Source organism: Plenodomus lingam, assembly GCF_022343315.1.
Source record: "Plenodomus lingam strain CAN1 chromosome Unknown contig_17, whole genome shotgun sequence".
Classification (NCBI taxonomy): domain Eukaryota; kingdom Fungi; phylum Ascomycota; class Dothideomycetes; order Pleosporales; family Leptosphaeriaceae; genus Plenodomus; species Plenodomus lingam.
The window spans coordinates 355,615-374,927 of record NW_027093934.1 but is presented as its reverse complement, the minus strand read 5'-3'; the positions used below and the strand labels follow the sequence as shown (position 1 = coordinate 374,927).

The 19,313-nt window shown below is 53.2% G+C and overlaps 8 protein-coding genes across 8 annotated transcripts; 5 read left to right on the top strand and 3 right to left on the bottom strand.

Annotated features, from left to right (window-relative positions):
- Nucleotides 1-100: 100 nt before the first annotated feature.
- On the top strand, nt 101-2,372 carry IAQ61_003136 (uncharacterized protein; the record flags this gene model as incomplete). Its single annotated transcript, XM_066095851.1, has 7 exons — nt 101-431; nt 480-887; nt 934-1,242; nt 1,296-1,603; nt 1,653-1,796; nt 1,870-2,012; nt 2,063-2,372. The coding sequence occupies 7 exons, from the start codon at nt 101-103 to the stop codon at nt 2,370-2,372; spliced, it is 1,953 nt and encodes a 650-aa protein (XP_065954096.1).
- Nucleotides 2,373-2,810: 438 nt separating this feature from the next.
- IAQ61_003135 (uncharacterized protein) lies at nt 2,811-3,809 on the bottom strand (the record flags this gene model as incomplete). The annotated part of the gene is made up of 1 exon (XM_003844741.1): nt 2,811-3,809. The coding sequence occupies one exon, from the start codon at nt 3,807-3,809 to the stop codon at nt 2,811-2,813; it is 999 nt and encodes a 332-aa protein (XP_003844789.1).
- Nucleotides 3,810-4,353: 544 nt separating this feature from the next.
- Nucleotides 4,354-4,653, bottom strand: IAQ61_003134 (uncharacterized protein; the record flags this gene model as incomplete). The annotated part of the gene is made up of 1 exon (XM_066095850.1): nt 4,354-4,653. The coding sequence occupies one exon, from the start codon at nt 4,651-4,653 to the stop codon at nt 4,354-4,356; it is 300 nt and encodes a 99-aa protein (XP_065954095.1).
- Nucleotides 4,654-6,604: 1,951 nt separating this feature from the next.
- IAQ61_003133 (uncharacterized protein) lies at nt 6,605-7,583 on the top strand (the record flags this gene model as incomplete). Its single annotated transcript, XM_003844740.1, has 3 exons — nt 6,605-6,634; nt 6,738-6,972; nt 7,060-7,583. The coding sequence occupies 3 exons, from the start codon at nt 6,605-6,607 to the stop codon at nt 7,581-7,583; spliced, it is 789 nt and encodes a 262-aa protein (XP_003844788.1).
- A 195-nt stretch (nt 7,584-7,778) lies between these two features.
- Nucleotides 7,779-8,690, bottom strand: IAQ61_003132 (uncharacterized protein; the record flags this gene model as incomplete). Its single annotated transcript, XM_066095849.1, has 2 exons — nt 7,779-8,401; nt 8,654-8,690. 2 exons carry the CDS (start codon nt 8,688-8,690, stop codon nt 7,779-7,781), a joined length of 660 nt encoding a protein of 219 aa, XP_065954094.1.
- Nucleotides 8,691-9,131: 441 nt separating this feature from the next.
- IAQ61_003131 (uncharacterized protein) lies at nt 9,132-9,350 on the top strand (the record flags this gene model as incomplete). Its single annotated transcript, XM_003844738.2, has 1 exon — nt 9,132-9,350. One exon carries the CDS (start codon nt 9,132-9,134, stop codon nt 9,348-9,350), a length of 219 nt encoding a protein of 72 aa, XP_003844786.2.
- A 370-nt stretch (nt 9,351-9,720) lies between these two features.
- IAQ61_003130 (uncharacterized protein) lies at nt 9,721-12,066 on the top strand (the record flags this gene model as incomplete). The annotated part of the gene is made up of 2 exons (XM_066095848.1): nt 9,721-9,962; nt 10,019-12,066. 2 exons carry the CDS (start codon nt 9,721-9,723, stop codon nt 12,048-12,050), a joined length of 2,274 nt encoding a protein of 757 aa, XP_065954093.1. The 3' UTR covers nt 12,051-12,066.
- A 4,445-nt stretch (nt 12,067-16,511) lies between these two features.
- On the top strand, nt 16,512-19,169 carry IAQ61_003129 (uncharacterized protein; the record flags this gene model as incomplete). Its single annotated transcript, XM_066095847.1, has 4 exons — nt 16,512-16,914; nt 17,066-18,333; nt 18,385-19,034; nt 19,094-19,169. The coding sequence occupies 4 exons, from the start codon at nt 16,512-16,514 to the stop codon at nt 19,167-19,169; spliced, it is 2,397 nt and encodes a 798-aa protein (XP_065954092.1).
- Nucleotides 19,170-19,313: the final 144 nt, after the last annotated feature.

The window sequence follows — 19,313 nt, the reverse complement described above, 5'->3', positions numbered from 1 at the left end:
CTTAAATATCAGTACCTGGCGTCTCCATCTTCCTCGTAGCCATTATCTCTGCAGACGTTGGTTCGCTTGGAGTCGTACGAAAGCGACTTAGTTGAGCAGGATGCTTCTTCCGTTGAGAATCCTCAGTCTGCTCACTGTCACAGCTACACTGGCAGTGACGAGTCAAGGCACAATTTTTCAGCGCCAAAGCTCGAACGAGACAGACTACCAGCTTGGACCTACTCCCTTGAAAACAAACTGGACAGACCAAGTCGGGACAAATCCATGGCCTGAATATCCCCGCCCGCGACTAGTACGCTCAGCCTGGAAGAATCTCAATGGCGTGTGGAGATATAGGGACGGTGCGGGTGGCTCCAATGCGTCCCCACCATTCGGCCAGAGGCTCGAGAAACCAGTCCTCGTGCCGTTCTGCCTCGAAAGTGCACTTTCAGGTAAGCTTCACTGCAAGCATGACATGCGCCATGGCTTACAGGGAACAGGCGTCACGGGACCCGGAAAGATTTCAAGCTGGTACCAGACTTCCTTTGAAGTACCCTCATCTTGGTCTGGAAATAACCGAGTATTGTTGAACTTTGGGGCTGTCGACTACAATTCCACAATCTACGTCAATGGCAAAGAAGCTGGCAGTCACACAGGCGGATACTTCGAGTTCACCATCGACGTTACCTCATACCTCAACGTCAATGGTTCCAACGAACTGATGGTTTATGTATTCGATCCAACTGATTCTGACAGATACCAAATCCCCATTGGGAAACAAACCATAAGCCGTGGTGGAATGATCTGGTACACTCCCTGTAGCGGCATCTGGCAGACTGTATGGATGGAGTCAGTACCTGCAGAGTACATCACTAAACTGGATCTCACAGCAGATATGGATGGGACAGGTGAGGGCAGAACGCCCAAGTGACTGATAGTGCTAACAACATCCAGTCAACGTAACGGTCCACAGTAATGCCCAGTCTCCGAAACCCTACGAGATCGTGATACACGATCTTGGCTCGGATACTGCCAAAGCGACAGCCACTGGTACGAGTGACGCCCCTTTTACATTCACTGTGAACAATCCGAGGCTCTGGAATCCGGACAACCCAAACTTGTATAATATTACAATCAATCTTGGGAACGACGTGATCCAGAGCTACACTGGATTCAGAACCGTGTCCAAAGGCGTTGTGGGTGGTGTAGAACGACCTCTGCTTAACGGAGAGTTCATATTCCCATTTGGAACGCTCGATCAAGGTAAATTACCGAGTCTGCTCATAGCACCGTTCGATATTAATATGCTTGTAAAGGATACTGGCCAGACGGCATTTACACCCCGCCAAGTGTGGAGGCCATGGTGTACGACCTGAAGGTGCTGAAGAGTGTGGGGTACAATATGGTGCGCAAGCACATCAAGGTTGAGCCTGCATTGTACTACCGAGCTTGCGATGAGATGGGTATACTGGTCATGCAAGACATGCCTTCTTTGCGACCAGACGTACCCGATGGTACAGCTTGCGGTAGTCAGCGACTGTATCCAGAGGCGCAAGCCGAGTTCAACAGGCAACTAGCTCTGATGGTGGAACAGCTCAAGGGCTACACTAGTATCTTCGCATGGGTATGCTACTAGTATCTGTTCGAGAGAATCTTGCTCACACGACTGCCAGACAATATACAACGAGGAGTGGGGTCAGGCTACGAGCCCGCCATGGCCCGAGTTCCCACTGACAGACATGGTTCGCAGTCTCGACCCTACAAGGCTCATCAATTCTGTCAGTGGCTGGACGGATCATGGGGCTGGTGACTTTGATGTAAGCTTCATCATGACATTTTCTTTGCACGCTCGGTTCGTCAGAATGCAGAAAGATACTGACCATGTCTCAGGACAACCACCACTACTCTACACCACAGTGTGGAACGCCCTTCTGGTCAAACCAAGGGAGCGGGTACAATACCGCGTATGATCCCTCACGAATTGGTTTCCAAGGCGAATTTGGCGGTATTGGCACACAGTTTGATGGTGTACAGTAAGTCGAATCATATCCGTGCTTGAGAGACGTTCACTAATGACATGCAGCACCTGGTACACCGATCTAGGCCGACAGACCGCCTATGAACTAGCCAACTCAACCGCTGCCTGGAACTACCGGGCCCATGATCTTCTGACCCAGCTACGCGAGCAGATCGACCTGTTTGCCTGCTCTGGCGGTGTTTGGACGCAGACGACCGATGTCGAAGGCGAGGTCAATGGAATGATGACGTATGATCGCAACTTCATCCGCATGAATACGACAATGTGGCAAGCAGACATCAAAGCCTTGTACGAAGCTGCTGCGCACCGAGCGAATAATGCAAGCATGTCGGTTGAGAGTGCCGGCATGGTATAGAGCCCAGGCACCGTATTAATTATTGTTAATTCGCTTTCTTGTTACCATTGCTCCTGGAGCAATGTCTTGTTAAAAAAACTAAATATTGCGTGTTTCTCTTTTATCTTATTTTCGTCTGATACGCTTTGTTGGATAAGCCGCAAAACCAACAATCATGGGTTTTTGGCGGCGCCGTTTAGCGCCTTTGATGCCGGGTTTGGTATGAAGTGATAGTTCACATCTGCTCTTGTCGAATCCTTAAGATGTTGGTGAATCGCGATTCCTAACAGTAAAATATTATTCTCACTTCATTTTGATGTCCATGACAAGATGTCCATGACAAGAAGAATACTCGATCATTATTAGATTCATTATTGGGATTCGTAAATCTATCATTACCAGCATCAAGCTTTACAATCTTACAACAACATTTTACACTCACACACACACAATCCCCACCTACTCCTGCGGCTTCAACACCCCACGATACCGCATTTTCCCCTCCCTCAGCGTCCCCATGGCCTCCTCAATCCCCTCCTCGCTCAACGGAAACTCCATCGTAATCGGGCGTATCTTATGCAAAGCCGCAAACTCAAGCATCCTGCGATGCACCGCCCGCGCCGCCACAACACTGCCCTGCACCGTGATCCCACGCTGCAACATTTGCATATGCGGAATCTCGAAATTACCCCCCGACACCGTCATGGGGAAAATAATGGAATTCATAGCCATAAGTGGCAACACGAGATTCCAATCGGGATTCACACTCGTAGTGACAAGCAAAGCGTCAATTTTCCGAGACAGCTCGAGTTTTGATTTTCCCTTCATGGCGAGGAACTCGGTGGCCCCGAGATTACGAGCTTCTTGCTCTTTGTCGGAAGAGCCGGAGAGGACGACGACGGAACAGCCCATTTTGGCGGCGAATTGGATGGCGAGATGGCCGAGGCCGCCGACGCCCATGACGCCCACGCGGTCTGTCGGTTTGATGCCGTAGGTGTGTAGGGCGTTGAAGACGGTGGCGCCGCCGCACATGAGCGGGGCGGCATCTGTGTCGGAAATGCTGTCTGGAAGTTTGAAAAGGAAAGCTTCGCGCCAGACGGCGTGCGAGGCAAAGCTACCTTGGTCGAGGTTGGCCATGCCGTACATTTTGCGCTCTTCGCAGTACGTTTCGCGGCCTGTGAGGCAGCGGTCGCAGTGGCCGCATGAGTCGTGCTCGTAGCCCCAGCCGACGCGGTCGCCTTTTTGGAGGTTCTTTACGTTGGGGCCGGTTTGCTCGACGATGCCGGCGCCTTCGTGGCCGAGGGCCATGTCGGCGTGCTTGTAGTGTTCATCTGTGCCGCAGAGGCCGGAGGCGGTTACTTTGACGAGGACGTCATCGTTTTGGAGGTCGGGGCGTGTGGTTTGGGCTTTGACGATTTTGCCATCTTTGCTGCCCTTGAAGACTGTGAAGCTGGGCATGGTGGTGATGTGGTTTGTATGTGTTTTTCCCTGATACCGATGAAGTGTTTTTGCAAGATGCTGGAAATTTGCTCAAGTCAGGTTTGGTTTTGTTGTGAACTTGTGGTAAGTTGGGATTTAGATGAGTCTTCCAAGGAGAAGAGAGTACGGCACTCGTTATATATCTCACCCACCCAGCACCAACTTCCAATACCCGCAAGTCCGCCTCTCCAACAACAACAACCTAGACGTGCGCAAAAACTTTCTTTGATCATGACGTCGATTGCTTATAATTCAAAAATGGACATCGGACGTATCCACTCTCCTATCGCCGGTACACAAATCCGATGTATCGGCCGCCGCTAACTTGTTATCAAAATCTCAGAGAAAAGCGGGTACCATCTTCCCTAGGCATGTAATCAACCAAAGGCGATCCAAGAGATCAGATAATGCCGTTTTGCAGCAGTATCAAGACAAGGGAGCCTGTTGTGAGACGTTGAAACCTGTGATGGATAAAATCATGCAGTTGTATGCACATGTAAATGCACAGTCAGCCAAAGTACGGCTATGGCTGGGGTGAGATAGTTAACCGGCCAGATTCGGCCAAGAGGATAACGTCAAAAGTGTCCAACAGACGTAGAGTAGAGTAAGTACCTAGCCCATGATCCAGATTCTTTCGAGCCAATTTGCCATTAAGCACGGTAACTCGATCGAGCGGATCTGGCCGTTTCGCCATGGCCTCTGAATCGATCGTTCTACATCCATGGTGTTTGGGACTTTCACCTGTGACGTCATCCATTCTAAAACTTTCCGATAAACTTAAAAACATTACAGAATTTCTGTTTTCCGAGACTTTCCAAACCATTGGAAGTAGTTCGAAACATGGTGCAAGTTGGGGAGGCTATCGCTCGTACATGGTATCTGCATGCTATTTTTTTGCCGAAGCTGGCGACGGGATGGTACATTGCAACCGCGGCTTGAAGGGTGCATATTGCCATGTGAAATGTTTGCTCGAATCAGCGACTGAAGTCTAGGCATGATAATCGTTTTTCGGTGATTTTTGTTGCTGATTCATGGTCCCTTGCGCTAGTTGTCGCAGCATCAAAAAGAAGTCGGAGCGCGATGAGACGAAACTGTTGAGTAGCAGAATAACTCACTCCATGGTGATTATACCTATACGAGCATCCTCAGATGATACCACTACGCTCACAGCGTTACAGGCATTGTCCATAAAGACCCCCGTCAGATTCCTTTCGGCTTGCTGATACTCTACGTCGATCTCAGCCACCGAGGCAATACTGTCGCAAGAACAATAGGTAGTTTTGTCAGTGAGCGTTTACCAACTCCAGGATGCCCATGTAATAAGATGATCAACCCCTGACCTTTGCCTTTGATGAAATTGAAAGCTTTCGTATCTGGCAATCTTACACTAGCAATCTGTCCTGGATGTAGCGAAATGAGCGCTTTTTTGTACTGTATGTACTCCATAAGCAAGTTCTTCGACAATTCCGCCAGGTCTTACTCTGTACAACAAGGCCCTTCCTTGACATATTCGTTCGAGGGATCCATCTTCTCCAGTCTGTCTAGCATGAATAGATCCCACATATTCTGTCCGAGAGTATAGCCAAGCCATCGTGGTGGGAGTGGCAAGGAATGGTCCTGAGTCTTGATGAACGAATTGTGCAAGTCATCCTGCGCGCGCAGATTTGGAAGTACAATTCACCACAGGCTGCAGTATCGATACTTTTTCTGAATGGTAATTGCAAGCTCGTTTAAGTGATGGTACCCTTGTATCTAGTGGTGGCCGAAAGGCGCGTCTCATCGCGTTTTTCCACAGTTCAAGAATAAATAGGGTCGGCAAGGACTTGGTTTAGGTATACATGTGAGGCTGTGCCACTGAAAGGGTATCTCTCAGGGAGACACGGAAGTAGCATCGGGATGCTATTGATTAAATGCGGACAAGGTTGGCACAGTAGAGTGCCTAGGGACCTCGTCCATGGGCTCCGTTGGGTAAGTAGAAACCAGCGGGATATATTGCTTGTGGTAAGTTTATCAGAAACCGAGATCCAGACTTGTACTGTACCGGTACGGCTTCTCTCCTTATGCGACAAGGACTCAAATACCCGTGTGGATGATTGATCGACTTGATCGATGCTACGAGAGCAATGAAGTAACTCTGAAACGGATCGTGATGATCCTATTGGACTTGGTGAAAAGCAACCTGCGTCGGCACCGTACAAACTGAGGCACTCTCGGTCATGGAAATGGAATGGCGGAGATGGTACCGTAACCAAAGACTCTAGATATGGTACTGGAGGTGTCGTGAGCTGGAATGGAAATGTGCTCAGCGGCCACTGCATCTAGATTGAGTGAAATTGCGAGAGGCCGCATTCACACTTCTCGTCGGCACCTTAACCTCAAACTTGCAATCATGAAAGATGCACTGGCTTGGTAATAGGTAGGCATCGGAGTGGGTCAAGCACATGAGTGCAAGTTGCTCTCTAGAGTTAATGGAGAAATAAACATGTCGTTCAGCAGATAAACAATCGTCCAAAATGATCTCGCCCTAATTCCGCTCTGAACACAAGGACGCGATGACTGCGAATGAAGAGTGCACAACAAACACGATACGAAGCAACCCACTCTAACTACTCGCACGATCCAAACGGAGTGGAAGAACCCAACTCCGAGCCTCGGCTCAACCCCAGCTTCCTGCGCCGGCAGACTACCAAAGACGATCCAACAGCCGACAATGTCTCCTAACTACTTTTCTTCTTTCTTGTACATTTCTTCTACATCCAAGCATATCACACAGAATGGATAGCTCAACCTTGTTCGACGTCAAAGTACGTACTACGCCTCACTGCTCCACGCTTTCCTCTTCAACCATCTTGATATCACAGCACGCCAACCCTCGAGGCCACATAACACAAACTAACAGAATTGCAGGGCAAAGTGGTCCTGGTGACAGGCGGCGCAAAGGGAATCGGCCGCATGATAAGCGAAGGCTTTGTCCAAAATGGCGCCACCGTTTACGTATCTTCCCGTGACGCCAAAGCGTGCGAACAAGCCTGCAAGGAGATGAATGCGTTGGGCAAAGGCAAGGCGGATTTCATCCCCGCGGATTTGTACAAGGAGGAGGAAATCCAGAAGATAGCCGATGAGCTCAAGAAGCGGGAGGGAAGTAAGTTGATTCTCCGCCATCACCACCACATCGTGGGCAGAGAAAACGCTCTGAAAAGTAATCATAGCTAACCACCCGCTGAAACAGAACTCGACGTCATCGTCAACAACAGCGGCAGCAACTGGGGCCAATCCTACGACACCTACCCCTCGGCAGCCTGGGACCGCGTCCTCAACCTAAACCTCAAACGCGTCTTCCAACTCACCCAAGCCGTCACCCCGCTCCTCGTCGCCGCCTCCACCCCAGCCTCCCCCTCGCGCATCATCAACATTGGCAGCGTCGACGGTCTGCGCGTCCCCGCGCTCGAAACATTTGCCTACTCGGCCTCCAAGGCCGGACTGCACCATTTGAGCAGGGTGCTGGCGAGCCATCTGGGCAAGCGTGGCATCACGAGCAATACGATTGCGTGTGGGCCGTTTGAGAGCAAGATGATGAAGGCGACGCTGGAAAAGTTTCAGCATGTGATTGAGAGTGGGGTGCCGCTGGGTAGGATTGGGAGTCCGGAGGATGTGGCGGGGACGTGTCTGTTTTTGAGTAGTCGGGCTGGGGCGTATGTCAATGGGGCGACGATCACGTTGGATGGGGGGAGTGTGGTTTCGGCCAAGTTGTGATGGAGTGGGGGCAGGGTTGTAGATAGCTTGAAGAGGGTAGAAATGTTTACATAGGTATCTTTTCTACTTGATTAGTTTAGCACAACCATTACACGTGCAGAACAGAGCTGAAACGAGTACAATGTAAATTCCATCGTTGGGTATCATGCATTCTAAAACTCCTCTCAAGGACAGAAAAAGGGAAAACAGACACTGCTAAACGGCACCCGCCCTTCTCTTGTCCAGAATCTGCTGTTTCAAAGCCTCGGCGGCAACCTCGGTCTCCAGGACGCGTCCCACACCCTTCTTCCACGTCTCCTCCAGCGTCTTGATCTCGCCAAGGACAGCTTCCTGCTGACTCCTTCGATACGCCTCGACCTGCTCCTGCCACTCCCGCACCTGCGCCAACTCGGCCTCGATCCCCTTGAGCACATCCTCCAACTGCGAATTCCCGACGAGCCAAGCATTCTTACCAAACTTTTCCAGCAGCCCGAGTTGGGTCAGACGGCCCTGGACGTATTCCGAGCTTGTGTAGGCTTGCTTGAGGGCTTTGTTCCACTGCTCGAGTAACTCGGGGCGGTCTTGGTCGGTTGTGGGTGTGGTGTTGTCGGGCGCATCAAGGTCCTCGTAGCGCTTGAGATCGATGCCGCTCATCTTGGAGGAGGGGTCGTCATCGAGTCTTGCGTGCTCTCGCTCGACAAAGTCGGAAAAGGTAGGTGTGTATTTTGCGGCTGGGATCAGGGCAGGGTGGAGTTCCGAGGTGTCGATGCCTGCGCTCCGTATCTCAGCCGCAATGACGGATTGGGCAGCTGCGAGGCTCTGGTCGTCGAGCAGGGTATCTATGTCTGCGAGGAGGGAAGGGGCAAGGTTAGCGCATGGGATTTGCTGGCGATGTATCTCGTGATACGACTGTCTGCTATGGCGAAACGACAACGATCAATATCTCGCGTAGGAGGCAAGACAATCAGGTGATGTGTGTTGGATGCTCCCCCCTCGCACAGCGTGCATCGGACATGGGTCTGTTTCTGGGGTGGGGGGTGTTGGGGTGTTGGGGTGTTGTAGATTGGACAGAGTACGAAGAAAAGACGTACAAGGAAGATGGTCATAGGAGTCGTGAATGAGAGGCATGGCGCGTGATGAGGCGTGCAGGAGAGCGGCCGAAAAAAAGGCTGGGGATTGTATTGGACAAGTTTCTTGGGGAACGGGTGGGTGTTGTACCGGTAGGTATGTATCCTGCTATCGGCAGGGCGGCTGGAGATGATCAATGGACAATATTGGCGGAGGAGTGAAGAAAGTCGCAAAAGGCTAAAGCGATCTAGTTTGGCACTGCCAATTGATATGCCCCCGACAGACAGACAGACGACACGAGACGAGACGGGGGACCGAAGGGGGGACGTGCAGATTCAGGCCGGCCACTCTTTTTCCCCCCGCCAAAGACAACCAACCAACCCAATAACCGGCCACGCAACCACGCAACACTATCCAGCATTGCACAACCCCCCGCCAGCAGCCAACGTCATGCGCCGGCCCGCCAGACACTTCAGGCATCCTTCTTCGTATACTCGTACAATGCCGGTACCTAGGTCAGGCTGCTTGATGCAAACCCCATGGCATCATGGGACAATGAATAGCACAACCTTGGAACTGATGGAGCAAGTGGAGACGACAAGTCTTGTGTGTGTGTGTGTGTGGACTGTGGACTCTGGACTGTGGACTGTGGACTGTGGACTGAGGACTGTGGACTGTGGGCTTTTGACAGCTGCAACCATGGCCCAACAGTCATTATGATGCATGTGCCTGCGACAGGGTAGGGTGTAGTAGGTATGGTATGCCCCCTCCCTTGGACTTGTCTATCCGGTAGAGTAACCGGCTGCCCTTTATGGATTGGTGAGAAGGAGTGGGAGTACATACGCCTACATACCGGTACTATCCTCTACAGCCTGTATGTACGGTGTACGGTGTACCTGACCTGTCTTGGGTACTAACTTGGTCTGTTATACTAACGTAGTACAACGCTGGTAGTCTCTTCTGCTCTTCTGCTTACCCCATCTGCCTGTACTCCTACTATATTTACCAATGCTCAACGCCTCCTCCAGATGCGCCGCACTTTCTTCTTCCGCACCCTTCCGCCAACATCGAGCATCGCTGGCTTGAGGGCATGGCGCGCTCACATGTTGCTGTCGCCCTGGGCGCCGCCCTCATCGCCTCTTTTATCATCGGACAGCTGGTCATCAATCTGGGCTTCCCGGCCCCCGACTTCTGGCATGCCCGACTAGATCAGATTTACCATGGAGGACCGGTCCACCAAGACTCGTTTCTGGGTCCGAAACAGAGTGGCGACGAGGTGGTTGATGATCCCTCGTCCTATCTCGTCGGCGTGGGCAAGGCAGATATCACTGGGTACGTCACTGGGCGGGATGAGTAGATAGATAGCTATCAGTCCTGACGGATACCAGACCTGTCGTCGAACTCAATATGATGGGCTATGCGAACTCGTCGCAGATTGGAACGGGCTTGCGCCAACGAATTTACTCGCGCGCCTTCATCATGGGAAACCCCAGTGAGAGCAGCGAACGTGTCGTATATCTGGTGCTAGACACATCATCAGGCGATACTGCGATTCGAAATGGCATTTTGGAAGGTCTTCAAGCCTTGGGCCCAGAATACTCGGTGTATACCAAGGACAATGTAGCCGTCACAGGCACACATAGTCACGCTGGTCCGGGAGCATGGCTCAACTACCTCCTCCCCCAAATCACCAGCTTGGGCTTTGACAAGCAAAGCTACGAGGCCATCGTAGCCGGTTCCATCCTCTCCATCCAGCGCGCCCACCAAGGTCTCGAGTTAGGCACGGTCAGCGTGGGAAGCACCAGAATCGCAGACGCAAACATCAACCGCAGCCTGTTCGCCTATCTCGCGAACCCACCATCTGAACGCGACCGCTACCCCGACGACGTGGATAAAACCATGACGCTTTTGAAATTGGCACGAGCCAGCGACGGCAAGAACATTGGTGTACTCAATTGGTTTGCCGTCCACGGTACCAGTCTACTAGGCAATCAAACACTCATCGCGGGCGACAACAAGGGTGTAGCCGCCTACCTTCTCGAGCAAGACGTTGCGGCCAACGCAGACGCCACCAACGCAGCAGAAGGCTTTGTCGCGGGATTTTCGCAATCCACTGTCGGAGACACTACACCCAACGTCCAAGGCGCTTGGTGTGAAGACGGCTCCAACACGCAGTGCCGTCTCAACGACAGCACCTGTGGCGGGAGATCGCAGGATTGCCACGGTCGCGGTCCGTTCTTCGGTCTCAACGATGGGGGCGCAAAGTCGTGCTACGAGATTGGCAAACGGCAGTTCGATGGCGCAAAGTCGATTCTCAGCTCCTCTTCCTTCACCAGTTTATCTGGCAAGGTCCGCAGTTTCCACACTTTTGTCGACTTTTCAAACTTTACCTTTACCCTGTCCAATGGCTCCGTGGTGCACACCTGTCCCGCAGCCATGGGCAACTCCTTCGCAGCGGGCACAACCGACGGTCCTGGTGCCTTTGACTTTGTGCAAAACGACCCTGGTGCCCCTTCGAACCCCTTCTGGAACATCGTCGGCAGTCTCATCGCACCGCCCAGCCCCGCACAAAAGAAGTGCCAATACCCCAAGCCTGTTCTCCTCAACGTCGGCGAGGCAAACACCCCCTATCCCTGGTCCCCCAACATTGTAGACATTCAGGTCCTGCGTGTCGGCCAACTCGTCATCATCGTCTCCCCAGGCGAGGCCACGACCATGTCCGGCCGCAGATGGCGCGAGGCCGTTTACAATGCCGTCAAATCCTCAGACATTGCATCCGAACCCATCGTTGTCATCGGCGGCCCAGCAAACACCTACACCCACTACATCACCACAGAAGAAGAATACAGCATCCAGCGCTACGAAGGCGCATCCACGCTTTACGGCCAACACACCCTCAACGCCTACATCAACGCCACACTCGGCCTTCTCCCCTATATCAGCGACACCGTCCCGGGTCCCGTTCCCGCCGGCCCGTCACCCCCCGACAACCGCGAAAAGAGCATTAGCCTGATAACCGGCGTGGTCTACGATGGCGCCGGCATAGGCCGCTCCTTTGGCCAAGTCATCAAAGACGTGTCGCCCACCTACCCACGCGGCGCCCTCGTCACCGCCTCCTTTGTCGGCGCCAACCCCCGCAACAACCTCCGGCTCGAGGGCACGTTTGCAGCCGTCGAGCGCCAAAACAGCGACGGCTCATGGACGCAGATGCGCACCGACGCGGATTGGGAATTGGTGTTTCACTGGAAGCGCGTGAATGGGCTGTTGGGCACCAGTGAGGCGCTGATTGAGTGGGATTCTGCTGGCCTCGGGGGCGCAGAGGCGGGGACGTATAGGTTGAGGTATTATGGGGATTCCAGGGCGGTCGGGGGCAAGGTTAGTGCGTTTCAGGGGGCGAGTGCGCCGTTTCGGTTGTTGTGAGGGGAGAGAGGGCGGGAAGGTAGGGCGGAAGGGGTTGGGGGTTGGGATTTGGTATGGGGGACTGCCATGGCGTTTAATGATTACAATTGATATGGATATGGTTATGGATATGGAGGGTGGATGTTTTGTCCCAAATGGGGTATGATGTATCAGGGTTATACCTGTACGAAGATGGGATGTGAATGTCATGAAGGATAGTTGTATATTGAGATATGCTGGACAATGAATTTCTAGATTGAAACCCTCAGTTTTATGGGGTTTCTTGGCTCGTGGTGCTTGGCTTTCTGGTGTGAGGGATGTTGTTGTTCTTTTGGGGGGAGGTGGGGATGGGAATGGGATGGGATTTTGATGGGCCAAGAGGGCAAGGGAATGGGAAGGGGGTAGCAAGTAGGATGCTGATGTTGATGCTGAAGGTGGCGGCAAGGGCAAGGGCAAATGTTGGCTTTCGAATCCTCTATAGAAAGATATGTCTGAAGTAGGGTATACGGCAACATCAAGGCAATCCCCCTCCCACACCCACTCCAACCCACACTTACACACACACATCCCATGTATCCGAATCCCAATCCCCCTTCCACCATAACCCACACACAACCCGCAACAGACCAGACAATATTGCAGCGCGCATGGACCTGCCACCACATTCAATCCCCCCACCTTCTTCTCTTCTCTTCCCTCTTTGAAAACTTAATCTTCGTGCTTGTGTTTTGCTGGATCGTCGATTGAGCTGAACCCTACGCAGAGCAATCGAACACGATCTACCAGGTATCCTTCAAACTCCACGACTAGAGTAGTAGAGTACACTTTCACATCGTCGTCATCATCATCATCACCATCGTCATCAAAACGCTACCATCACGCCTTCCACCCGCCCACCTCCCCCTCTAATCGGTGAAAGAGGACAGAGTTTTTTCCAACGCTGTCGAACGGTAGAGATGGGGCGGATAGCTCATCGCTTATAGTTTGACAAGCAGGTCAGGTCTATCAGCCGTGAGAAGGAATTTTTTTTTTCCTCTGCTTCTTCTTTTGGGGGTGCGACAGTGCATATGCATGTGCATGTGGGGGGTTGTTATGTGAGGGCTGTTTTTGGTTTTGGGAGTGGGGGGTTTGGGTTAGGGTTTGGGGCTGGGTAGGGAGAGTGTGAAATGAAATGTTAAAGACGATGATGAGGATTTTGAAGGATGCGGTATCGGTAGAGAAAGGGTTAGACTTTGGATTATAAAAAGGGAAATGGATGGAGTGGTGGGATGGGGAGGGTGATGACGTTGGATACAGATATGGGCATGCAATGTGCAATGTTTGTGTGGAAGGAGCAGTTTTACCTTTGCGTAGAAAGCTTTTCCCTTTTTTGCAAGAGAAAATGGCAGGCGCTGGTGTTTTCCTCACACATGACACGCCAACGAGCGAGAAATCCAAAATGTAACTACGCATCACCGTCCCCAAAAACCCCCCCCCCCCCGAGAAAATACACGGCGATCGGAGAAAGCAGTGCACAAAGGCAAAAAGGAAAAATAAAGGAAAAAAAAAATTTAAATAAAGAAGAATACAAAGCCTATCGCAAAACTCGAATCATACAAGGAAAGGTCGCCGCAAAACTCTGGCCAAACAAAAGGGGAGAGAAAAAACAGTGTTTGCGGGAAAGGGAGGGGGGTGATTGGTTGGCGGATGGAATTGAGTACACCGATCACCTACGACTCCTAGAAAATCTACCCAGCTATTTCCTCACTCTCCCCATGTCCTAATCCTACAGGCCATGCCATCCGTACTCGTTGCTTTGGCAGGGGGGGTGTGGGCACGTACCGTTGCAAGTAGCCCATCGGTACAACATCCAAAAGCAAGACCAGAGTAACCCCATCCAAACCAACGTGCTGTTAGATTGACAGAGGGGCGCTGGAGGCGTTTGGGCCGGAGCGCGGGTTCTGCATGTGTGCGGTGATTTGCGGGGTGTGGGATCGAGATTGAAAAGTTGCATGGTGGGAATGCGGGTTGGGGTTGTGGTGGGCTGTGTTAGGGGGGGGGGGCATTTGTGTATGTGGGTGTGGCGGGGGAGGGGAGCATGGTGGTTAGTGTGTGGGCTGATGGGTGTGGTGTGGTGTGGTGTGCTGTGGTGTGGTTTACGTACAGTCGAGTACAGTATTTTGCCTACTCTACTGGTGTGATGGGGAGAAGGGTCGAGACTGTTGTACCTGCGTCGCTGGACGAGGATGAGGTGATGTACAGGATAGAGTACGTGAGTGAGATACACAGCGCAGTACTACCAAGTTACTCTAAGTTACTCTAGGTACCGGAATCGGTAAGTAGACTGTACTATACACTCTCTACCGTACTACCGCATGTACAAGGGGCTGTACAAGTTCCGCCTGCAAGTGGATACAAGTACAGTAACAATATCCCTAGCTGACCTGAGTCGATCGCGAGATCTCGGATCCCACCTGTACCGTACAATCCTCTACTGTATAAGATTGACGGGGGATCCACTCGGGATCAGCTGGGAGAAGGTGTGTTTGGAGTTCTCGATTGGAGCCCACGTTGCATGCGCAAGTGCATTTGCTATTGTCATCTGAGCTGGGTTCTCGAGAGGGTTTGAGTCGCGTGGGAAGAGGCTGCGGTGCATGGATGATGCTGTGCAAGTGTGTTCTGACTAGGGACCTGCTCTAGGTACCTAGTCTAGGTATGGTGTGGTATGCGTAGTGCACGAGACATGACAAAGTGGCATGTTTGGGTATGAGGATTTGATGAAATTTCCATGTTGGACCGGCGCGGGCTAGCGGGCTCACCATGGCCAAACGCCATTTGACGGTTTCGTCTGCAGCAGAGAACCGCCATCAGCTGGTCTGGTACAGTACGGTAGAGGCGGTGGAGCGTTGGAGGATTCAGACTCGGAGACAGTTCCGTCGTTCACAACGCACATACATGCATAGGTACATCCCTCGAAAGCACTGGGTAAGCAAGCAAGTGACCGCTCCCCATTGCCCTCGGCGCACTCGGTCTAGACCCGCAAACGCAAAAAAATGGCAAAAAAAAAACGTCGCGAGAACAGATGTGCGCGAAGAATCACGATCGGTAGGAGGATGAATGGGTCGCACTGATCGTGATGGGCACGTGCGTCTTGCCTTGAACGGCGATGGAGAGCGGGATTTTGATTTGGCGATTGGAAAAGCAGCAGTCGTGCACCGTGGGGGGCAAAGGATTTTCTTCTGAGCGGGATTGAGTTTCTGGGCTGGGCCGAAGAAGTGCCTGTTCGGAAGCAGAGGCCCAGCGAATGAACAGGGAGGGTGGGCAGTGCACGGCGTTTGAGTCAGGAGGGGGAGGGTGGGCTGTTTGCGGTTTATGCAGGTAGTGGAGGTGTTGGCAGGGTGTTGTAGAGCATGGGAGGTTGTGTTGTACCGGGATGGATGGCCAGAAATGCCATGTGTTTGACGTGCATGGTCATGAGGAGGGAGAGGGCAAGTGGACTTGGATGGCCAGGGTGTGTGTGAGAGAGGGAGAGGGAGAGAGGGAGAGAGGGAGAGAGGGAGAGGGGGAGAGGGAGAGGGAGGGGATACGGGAGCATAGGAATTGGAAATGCGCACCAGAGGCCACGAGGCGCAGGGCTGAGCTGACTAGCCGATTCAAAACGCCATGGGCTGAGCAGATTATTATTATTATTATTCTTGTACACGGAGGATGCGGGTGTATCCTATGGTAGCTGCTAGCTACTTGGCGATTACCTGGATACGTCCACATCTACCTAGGCACGGTAAGGAGAGCGTGATGAGGATGGTACCTACATTAGTACACTACCGTACACTGTATGGTTGCCGTATGGATCGGTCAGGCATTCTTCCCTACTACGGATTGGACAGGTCTAGTCGTTGTAGAGAGGGCAGACAGCGGGCGGGCTTACTTTGTCCCAGGAGGCACGGTAACACCAGGACGTACCATGGTAGAGTGTGGGTGTATGCAGAGTGAGTCCATCTTTCATCGTGGTCCATGTACCATACACGTTTCCTCCATGGTAGTCTAGGTCATGTACAGTACAAGTTTCTTGAAGGGTAGTCTGTGTAGGTGGTGGAGGAGCAGGGGAGCCAGGCAAAAGGTATTGCAGTGGACCAAAGAGGGTCAGCTCTAGTCTAGCGTGGGCTAAACGGTCTGGGACTCGCCGCTGTGAAGGGGTGAAGGGGTGAAGGGGTGAAGGGGTGAAGGGGTGTGTGTGTGGGTGGGGGACTGGCTCGCTCGTCTCGATTCGGGCCTGGGGAGGGGGGAGGACGGGGGCTGCACATCAGACCACAAGAAACACGTCAATGCCAGACAGTGCAGTGTGGACAGCTTCCTCAACTCGCTCGCTCGGGCTTCTGCAGGGTCTCTTGGTCGACGGCAAATGCCATATGCCTAGGCGCCGGTTTCTCTTCTTGCAGCATCCTTCAAATGATCCAAGTCCCCCATTGCCGTGCTTCCTCCACCACGGACGTCACACACGTCATGGCGATCCCTGCCTCTTCCAGCCCTGCTATGCCCGAGTTGACAGACGTGTTGGACCGCCTGGGGCTGTCTGAATATCATCACGTCCTCGTCGAGAATGGCTTCCACAGCTGGGAGACGGTCGTCGACATCACAGAGGAGGATCTGACCGCCCTCAACTTCAAGCTGGGCCACCGCCGCGCCCTGCAGCGCGAAATCGCCACCTTTCGCGGCATCCCCTCGACCCTCTCCCTCGATCTCGACAGCAACTCGACTGAACCCATCTCGCTCTCCACTTCCCTCTCCACTTCCGCCCTCGAGACCCTGACGAGGCAGACCTCGACCCCACCCGCGCGCGAGAAGAGAAGGTACCGACGACATCCGCGGCCAGACGCCAATGCCCCCAAGAAGCCCAAGACAGCCTGTACGCACGCCCTGCCTGTCCTCCCTGCCCTTTGATTTCTTCCACCCTCTGCTCCCCCTCCCTCTGCGCCTTCTCTGGATACCTACGGCTGCCTTGCGCCTGGCTGCCCTGTACTGCCTGCCGAAGCGAACAAGCTAACGACCAACATCAGATGTCAATTTTGCCGATCAGCTGCGGCTCGATCCAGCCGTCGGCCAGCTCTCCTTTGTCAACATTGCACGAGAGGTGGGTCGACGATGGCAGGAGCTGCCCGCGGAGCAGAAGCGTGTCTGGGAGAGCAATGCGGCCCGAGCGATGCAGGAGTTTGAGGCCCAGATGGACGAGTACAAGAAGACGGACAACTGGCGCAACTACCAGATCTATCTCAACGACTTCAGGACCCAGCAAACCGCGCCCTCGAGCAAACGCCCGGGAAACAGTCGGTCCACCACCGACACCTCCAACAACACGAGACAGCTGTCACGTGCGAGCCCGAGCTCATCCGACAGCCCAATCTCACTCCCATCGAACCAGTCGACCGGAACCGAGGCCGAAGCAAGTCACAATGCACTCACGCTGGCCTTCAGCGAGCTCGTCGCCCTCCGAGGTGAGATTCTGAGCCAGGGCACGCCAGCCTACGACCAACACCACTTACCGTCCGAGGAGCTTCTTCGCCGCGCCATGCATGCCTTTATCCGTGGCACTGGCTCTCTTCTCTACATGTGGACCTATGCCCAAGCTGACGAGATTCTCGACCGCATCTACCGCCCCAGGCTGCCAGTCGATGCCATGACGCTGGCAGAGTGCTTCACCGTGGCCGCCATGGGCGCGCATTATGACGTGGATTGCTTCCCTGACCGTCTTCGCCGCGTGCTCTATGCTTCGGGGACGTTGCATTTCAACGAGCAGACTGCGCGGCAGGACTATCTGAGGACGATGCGTCTGCTGCTTTCCATGTCTTTTTATGCGCTGCTGGAGAAGCACATGAGTGCGAGATATCTCATTGCAGCCGGTCTGCAAATTGCTCGCTGGAAGTGTCCCCCACTACACTTTTCCACGAGCAAATTGGCAGGCGACGGCTGGAGAAGGGTGTATCGAAGCTTGATCTTCATGGACTGTTGGTTGAGCTACACGCTTGGCTACACGTCTGATGTCCTGCCCATGGACGTGCAGATTGCCTGCAGCCCGCAACGTCAGGATCTCGTCACCGTCGACGAGCTCATTCACGTTCAGATGAGCAAAATTGGGTTGATTGCAGCAGAGATTGCAAAAACGCTAGCCTCTCCTGAGCTGGTGACGCGGGAAAACATTCAGATGCTCACGCAAAAGCTGGAAAACTGGCGCCTCGACGTTCCACCGATGCTGCAAATTCCCGCCCTCACTTCAAACGCGTCGCCAGACTTGACCGTCTTCCAGCGTCGAGCGATCCTGATGGTCCACGTAAGTCGATGGCCGTGTGGAAACGAGCCAATGGTGTGCTGATGTGAACAGATCATGTATCTCGGTGCTCTCGTCCTGCTGTACCGCCAGCTCCTCGTAGCCACAGCGGAAGCCCAACTCACAGATGGTGCTGCCGCGCATTCCAACTTCTCTGCCGACGATGCACGCATCTATCGCAGCGAGTGTGCGACAGCAGCCCAGCAAATCGCGCGAATCCTCAAGCTGATTTCCTCTGACGGCACCCTGACCCGGCGCTGTTGGATTGTCATCTACTGGTCCTTTTCCGCCGCCGTCGTGCTGCTCTTCAGCGCGACTACGAAACTCGTCGACGGTGAGCCCCAGGGAGTCGATGCCGACCTCACATATGCCAAATCCTGCATGGACATGCTGGAGCCATGTCGGCACTTTGAGCCCATTGCCGCACGCTTTCTGGACACGTTATGGCCTTCTTATGATGCCCTACGCGACGTCCACCAGCGCATAATAGGCCGATCGAAAACCAGCATCTTTGCGCTCCTGCAAGCCGACCCCAGCCAACTCAGCCCACCGGTCACGGTGTCCAAACAGGAAATGGGACCCATTTCCGAGAAACTGTCATCTCTACTCATGGATCCCTTTGGCCGCAAACAAGGCCTAACCGATGACGGAAGTATGAGACGGCTTTTGAATGCGGATGGCAGCTGTGCCGTGTTCTGGTGGAGGTGAGCGACCAACAATGTCGTTGCGTAAGAGAGATGTCGTGCCAACGCGAAGATTAAAGGGTGCTCAAATATGGCAATCTGCCTGATCCCACCGCGTTGAACGCAATCCAAGCTGCGATCAAATTGTTGACCTAGCAACTGACGAGGACGACGAGGACGACGACGATGACGAAGAGTTTGTCCATAACCACAAACGACTGACCGATTCATGACGCTACTGTTGTAGCGACCGTGCTCTTCAGCTGGGGATCACTTGCTAGTCGAGCTGGGATTGCATAT